Raw genomic sequence first — 7,002 nt, 5'->3', positions numbered from 1 at the left:
TAACAAAGACTGTTTGCATCTGAAATTCCCTTCCAAACCCTGTCAGGCCTTGCTCTGCTTCCACAATGAGATGTGTGAACAAACAAAAGGGCACTTTGGCAGGAACTAGGGTGACCATATCTCCTCCCATTTTGGCCAGGACAGTCCCCTTTTTGAGCTCTGTCCCAGACATCACAACTTTTTTTGCATAACTGGGCATTTGTCCCGTTTGCTCTTGCCTTATGGGGACACGGAGGAACATTCGGCAAGAGCAAATGGGACAAATTCCCAGTTTAGCCTAAAGAGTTGTGATGTCAGTGATGGTGGCTTGAGCCCCATGCGGCAGGGCCTGGGCTTGGAGCGGGTCTCGGCCGATGCGAGATGGCTCGGGCGAGTGATGACACCAGGTGGCTTGGGCCATCATCAGCCCTACGGAGCAGGGCGAGTGACAAGCAGTGACGCCAGGCAACTCGGCCATAACAGGCAGCTTGGGCCGGCCCCTTGCATCGTCACTTCTGGGTATCCCGTTTTCACTTTAGAGAAATACGGTTACCCTTGCAGGAGCCCAAGGGCCACAATTAATGTGTATACAATAGCATAATTGTATGTGCTCTCTCATCGGTGGGCGTACCTTGTGGAGAAAAGTACCACCAGAATAGCGAGCAGTATTCGTGACAACACATGGAGCCTCAGGTGTCAGTGAACAAAGTAGATAGTAATTTATACCAACAGCACAATGGATAAGGCTGGGTTCGGTGTCTGAGCCAGCCAACCCCTAAGCTGGGGTAGGCAACCTATGGCACGCGTGCCGAAGGCAGCACATGAGTTGATTTTTCAGTTGCACTCACACTGCCCACCGGTCCGGGGGGGGCGCTGCATTTTAATTTAATTTTTAAATGAAGCTTCTTAAACATTTAAAAAATCTTATTTACTTTACATACAACGATAGTTTAGTTATATATTATAGACTTATGGAAAGAAACCTTCTAAAACCGTTAAAATGTATTACTGGTACGCGAAACCTTAAATTAGAGTGACTAAATGAAGACTAGGCTCACTACTTCTGAAAAGTTGCCGACCCCTTCCCTAAGCTCTGCCCCAGCTCTCTCGCTACCCACCTCCTGGGGCCCACACAGCGCTCTAGCTATTTCGCACTGCGCAGGTGGCCCGTGCAGACTAGAACCACCCCAGGCTCCAGCCTGAGGCGCTGGGAGCCCGGCGGGTGCATAGCCCATGGCCGGCCGCAGCACGGCCGCTGCCCGATCTCGAGGCGCTGATGCGAAGCCGCCGGGCGACCCCCGGCATCCCGCCCCGCACCAACTCCTCGTGCAGCCAGCGCGCGCCACAACCCTGCCCTCGCCCCCCGCCCCCTGCGGGGGATGCTGTAGCCGCCGGCCGCGCAGGGCTGCCCGCTCCCGGCGCCGGCACGAGCCCAGCTCCTGCAGCACGTGTCCGCCCAGCCCTAGAACTCAGCCCTTTCCGCCCGATTCCGAGATGGCCGGCAGGAGCCGTAAGGCCGGGCAGCCACGTGACCTCCCCGGGCTTCGGCCCCGCCCCTGCTCTCTGCGGACAAAGGGGGCGGAGCTAGAGGTCTGCTGTTCCCATGCCGACCGCCGCTAGCGTCTGTCCCCCTCCCTCTCTCCTCCCCCCCACCATACGGAGAGCGCCGAGAGACAGAAGAGGCCGGGGCGGCTGGGCGATGAAACGCGCTTCTGCTCCGGGATGGAGGGACCGGGGCAGGTGAGACCCCAGCAGACTAGGCCTCCCCAGACAGCCCCCCCCCCGTAGGACACCCTCCCGCAGCCCCTGCGCCCCCCAGGCACTGTGCCCAACTCACACTGTGTCCCCTGGCATGGGCCCCCTCCACATACTGCTGCCTCCTTTACATCTCCCCCTCCACACACACACTCTGCCCCCCCACATTGCTCAACCTATCACCCCCTCACACACACACACACATCTGCTGCACCCTCTACACTCGCACTCTGCACAATGTGTGTCTGATAAAATGCAAATCCCAAAACTACACCATGGAGCCATGCTACCAGCTATCAGCCTGTCACACTGACTGGCTGTGTGTTAATTTGGGCAAATCGTTGCTCTCTGTACATTCATTTCCCTCCCCTCCATAAAACTGGCAGAGTGATATTCACTCATTGTCACAATACCTAGCCCTTATCATCCATAGAGCTCAACACGCTGCACAAGAGAGGTGCAGGGCAATATAATTATCCTCATTTTACCAGTAGGGTAACTGAGACAGGGAAAGGTCAAGTGACTTGCCTCCAGTCACCCAGAGTAGTGAGCGGAACTTGAGTCTCCTAAGTCCCGCACCAAGACTCTACTCCCTGCTGAAGCACACTGCTATCCAAGGATGAAAAGCACTGTTTTGTATAAGCTCTCAGTTCTGTGGATAGTCTTGTTTGCCGCAGAGTTTTTAAAGCAGAAGCCTCTTAGAGAAGGTAGGATTACAGAGCCATATGTTGCTTAAACCTTTCTGAGCTGGAAAAGAAAGACTGAAATCCTGGTCCTATGGAAGTCAATGAGAGTTTTGTCATTCATTGACTTCTATGGAGCCAGGATCTCAGACAGAAAGTAGCATCTCTTATATGAGGAATAGAAAATTCATATTCCCCTTTTCATACTAGAAAGAGATGAGGCCTACACCAGTGCCATCCTCTCCCAGAAATATGTGCTATAGCAAATGGTGGAGGAGCCCTTGCTGTAGGAGCTGTAGCTACAAAGGAATACTGGACGTCATCCCACTCTCATCTAAAAGGGTGCAGTAACATAATGGGTCTAGTGCACAACTCTATGCATTTAAAATAGTTTTTAAAATGTGTTAAACGTTTTAGCCAGAGCCTGAAGAAGTAAGAATGACTGAAGTGCAAGAGCCTGTTGAATCACCAGCAGCAGTGATTGAGTCACCTGGGGACCAGTCACCTATAGTCGAATTGCCAACATCAGTGGACCAGTCACCTACAGATGAATTGCCAGAGTCTGTGGCTGGATTACTCATGGTTGAATTGCCAGAGTCCGAGACTGAATCATCTGTGGCTGAATTGCCAACAACTGTGGTCAAAGTACCTGTGTATGAATTGTCACCATTTGTGAGCAAGCCACCTGTGGCTGAATCAGCAGAGACTGTAGTCGAAGCACCTGTGGTTGAATCAGCAGCAGAGGTTGAATCACCAGAAGCTGAAGAGCCTATGGTGTATGAAGACCCCTTTGAAGTTTCCCTTATGTACATGGAGAAACATAACATTCTGCAGATATTTCAGGTGAACTTTTCCTTTCCATCTCCTCCTCTTCTCCCAGTAACTCACTTGAGAAACAGAGCCTAAAGTTAGCTTGTCAGCATTGTACTGAGTCAAATGTCTGTCCACAGGCTCCCTCCGCTCCTTGCCTCGTATTGGCTCATGGCCAAACCATGGAAATTGGAAGGCTGATCATTTCCAGTGATTAAAGCAGATCTAAGTATGGGAAAGAACTTGACCAGCAAGGAGCTGTTACCCCAGGTCATGATCCTATTTGGTGATGCAGCATTTCATCATCTTCTGGTGACAGCATGCAGGAAGGGGAAGAGAATTGGGACAAAAAAATGTATCGGACAGGCATTCCCATCCCCAAGCAGCAGGGCCATATCCAAGCAAAGTGTGGCAGGAGGGCAGGGGGGATATATGCTGTATGCAGTTAGTGGAGCTGGGGGCAGCACATCCTTGGTGCTCTCCATTTCCACTCCTGCAAATGGCTTATGTACAATTGACCAGAATGGAGACTCTATATTGATGTGACAACACAAATGAGAGGCAAGGAGGATTCTGTTTCTCCATCCTCCTTTCTCATTCTCCCCCAAAAGTCCCTGCACTGAAGCCATTTGAAAGTACTTTTATGCATAATCTATTATTTATTACTCCAGTAGTACCTGGAGGGCCAAGACAAGATCAGGGCCTTGTCCTGTGACTGTCTATCTAGATTTAGGGCAGGGACTGTCAAGGGTAGGAGAAACGAAATATTATTAAATCCATGTTATAGATGGGGAACTGAGGTACAACAAGTCTATGTGACATGCCCAGGATCACAGGGGAAGAAGCACAAATTGAATCCAAGTCTCCTAAGTCACAGTCCAGAGCCTTAGCCAAGAGTCTAGCCTTCCTTTCTTTGGTGCCCCAGCCCCCACTGAGCCAGGAGGGAGGGTATCCTCCTTCTCCTGGCTCTTGGGAAGGAAGGCAGTGAGTGTTTTTGAAAGGGGAGTAAGGCGGGTTCTTCATCTCCTTTGGCTACCCGCAGAGGAAGCAAAGCTAGCTTTTTTTTGTCTTTATCAGCCCAGGTCCTGCATTATCGCTCATGGTCCTGTTATGCTCCAAAATGTTTACAGCTAAAAATAACAGAACACATTAAAATCCAGGAACAGAAGTTAGACTTACAGAGCTAATTGCCTGGATCACTCTTCTTTCCTTTTCAGCAGACCAGTAACATATTAGCTTTATTCCAATCCTTAGTGCCTCCAGCATTTCCCATGGGTTCTGAACAATAATTGCCAGCATTTGAGTCAACTTAGTATCTGATTCCCATGACATATTGTCCAGCTCATTTGTATTTGTTCACATTTTCCAAATGTTCCTCTACCTGTTTCTATCAATACCAGTATTTACAAGCTCCCCGTTACTTGTTCACATCTCTTTATTTTTCCATCCATCCTGTACCACATCCCAAATACTCAGTAATCTCATCCCAAAGACAGGGCATCCCTGCCCTCGGCAGAACTTTCTGCATCCTTGAACCTATTACCTGCCTTCAGCAGGAAAATCTAACAACACTCCTACTTTCTTTCTCAGGAGATCACTGAAAACTTGGTGTATGAGAAGCCCGATGACCCCCTGCAGTTCATGTTGCTGCAGGTATGGAGTGTTTGGGTACACACACCGAGCCTGTCTTTTAGGTCTGCAGCAGAATTGTGGCTGAGCAGGCCAGAGCCACAGTGAAGCCATGAATATTCCTCTCGCCATGAGTCTTGATACTTGGAAGGAGGAGGATAGGACAGGGGAAGAATGGCCTGGATGACAGGGTCTGAGTGTGTTTTAAAGGGGCAGGACATGGCAGGTTGGGGAAACAAGGCTGGAGGGTAGGGTCAGTGTGTAGAAGGAAAGGATACAGCAGGAGACGGTGGGGTACATAGGTCTTACAAGACAGTGTCTGGAATTGTGAGGGAAAGATCATGGACAGAGAATGATCTATCAGCAATGGGAGGGTTTTAAAATACAGAGAACTAAAAGCTTGTGGAGTGAGAGACAGTGGGAATGGGGGAGGGGTTGGGGGGCACAACAAGAGATGGGAAGGGATTACAGTAAAGACAAAAGAGAAGGAAGGGCAGAAAGAGGATCCCTTTCATCACTCCCCTCTCCCAGGGAAACAGACCCCATAGAATATCAGGGTTGGAAGGGACCTCAGGAGATCACCTAGTCCAACCTGCTGCTCAAAGCAGGATAAATCCCCAGACTTTTTTTTTTTATTATTATTTTAATTCTAGTTCCCTAAATGGCTCCACAAGGATTGAACTCACAACCCTGGGTTTAGCAGGCCAATGCTCAAACCACTGAGCTATCCCTCCCCCAACTGCTTTTTAAAAGCAACAGAGTCCTGTGGCACCTTATAGACTAACAGACGTATTGGAGCATAAGTTTTCGTGGCTGAATACGCACTTCGTCAGACTCTTTGTCGCTTTTTACAGATCCAGACTAACACGGCTACCCCTCTGATACTGTTTTTAAAGGGGACCCAAGTCTTGTCCTGTACTTCAGTTTTCAGAGCTGGCAGAAGCGGTTGTGGTGCTATCTCTGGGCTCCAGTGTTATGGCATTGGAGGGTGACTTGACCACTTTCTTCTCCTCCACAGGTGCAGTCCATGATGAACAAGCAACTGGAAATGGAGGAGGAGGAAGAGGAGGAGCTGGCCGGTGACAGCTTCTACACAGCAGAGAACTTTCCTGGTGGCCAACAGTGACCTTGGCAACATGGTTGTTAGCACAGGGCCTCTGGCTAGCACTGCACTCTCATGCTTGGTGGAAATGGTTTTGAACAGGTCTGATGGTAACTGAGCTTCCTGGCCTCTCTTGTTCTGGGTGCTGTGCTTCCAACTGCTTGTAAATTATGCAACTGCGTGTTATCATTGATACACAAACCTCCTAAGAAACACACACACAACCCCCTGAACATTCCTGCCTATCCCCAGGGCCGGCGTGACCCATTAGGCGACCTAGGCGGTCGCCTAGGGCACTGCGATTTGGGGGGTGGCGACCACAGCGGTATTTCGGCAGCGGGACCTTCCACTGCCTCTGTGGGGGGTGGCATTTCGGGGCGGGACCTTCCGCCGCCTAGGGCAGCGGAAAAGCTGGCGGCGCTCCTGCCAAACCCACTACACAGCTTGTACACACAGAGGCTACATTTCTGTGCACACAGACCCTACAGCTCTGATCTCACACATGCACAGACAACAGCACAAACCCACAGCAATCAGACTTAATGGCTCTTGACCCAACCAGCCCTTGAACACTTACACACGTCTCTACCTTCTCTGTTCTGTTTTGGTGGGTGGTCTGTCCCAAGCTGTCATATAACAATCCACTGTATAACAGTTTGGAACTCCAGTGTCCACACTGGGAGAGGACTTTCTCTGTCCCTCTCCCTTCCAGAACTCCCTTGCCCCACACTGGAAGGGACGGTTTCCCCTCAGCTCTCCCTGCTGAGTTCAGATCACTCTGTCCTTTTGTATTCTTCTCTCTGTCATGGCATGTACAATTCCTATACACACACAACTAGAAGGTGAAGTTAAGGTTGCAGGGACATATGTGTGGCTTCAGAGCATATCACCTCTTAAAAATACTAGTTGAATAAAAAACAAAAACAAGTGATAGAAACCCAGGAAATTTAGAATTAAAGGGTACTTCTCAAACAAGTAACGCAAATTACTGTTATCTATCATTCAAGTTACTTATACGTAGGGTGACCGTATTTCCCAAAAGGA

At 49.8% G+C, this 7,002-nt stretch overlaps 1 protein-coding gene across 1 annotated transcript; it reads left to right on the top strand.

The window, feature by feature from the left end:
• Window positions 1-1,626: 1,626 nt before the first annotated feature.
• On the top strand, window positions 1,627-6,287 carry TEX55 (testis expressed 55). The gene is made up of 4 exons (XM_034788985.1): window positions 1,627-1,719; window positions 2,835-3,260; window positions 4,818-4,880; window positions 5,875-6,287. The coding sequence occupies exons 1-4, from the start codon at window positions 1,702-1,704 to the stop codon at window positions 5,980-5,982; spliced, it is 615 nt and encodes a 204-aa protein (XP_034644876.1). The 5' UTR covers window positions 1,627-1,701; the 3' UTR covers window positions 5,983-6,287.
• The last annotated feature ends 715 nt before the right edge of the window (window positions 6,288-7,002 follow it).

This window comes from Trachemys scripta, chromosome 1 (genome assembly GCF_013100865.1).
Source record: "Trachemys scripta elegans isolate TJP31775 chromosome 1, CAS_Tse_1.0, whole genome shotgun sequence".
NCBI lineage: Eukaryota > Metazoa > Chordata > Testudines > Emydidae > Trachemys > Trachemys scripta.
This window is presented reverse-complemented; position numbering and strand designations above follow the sequence as displayed.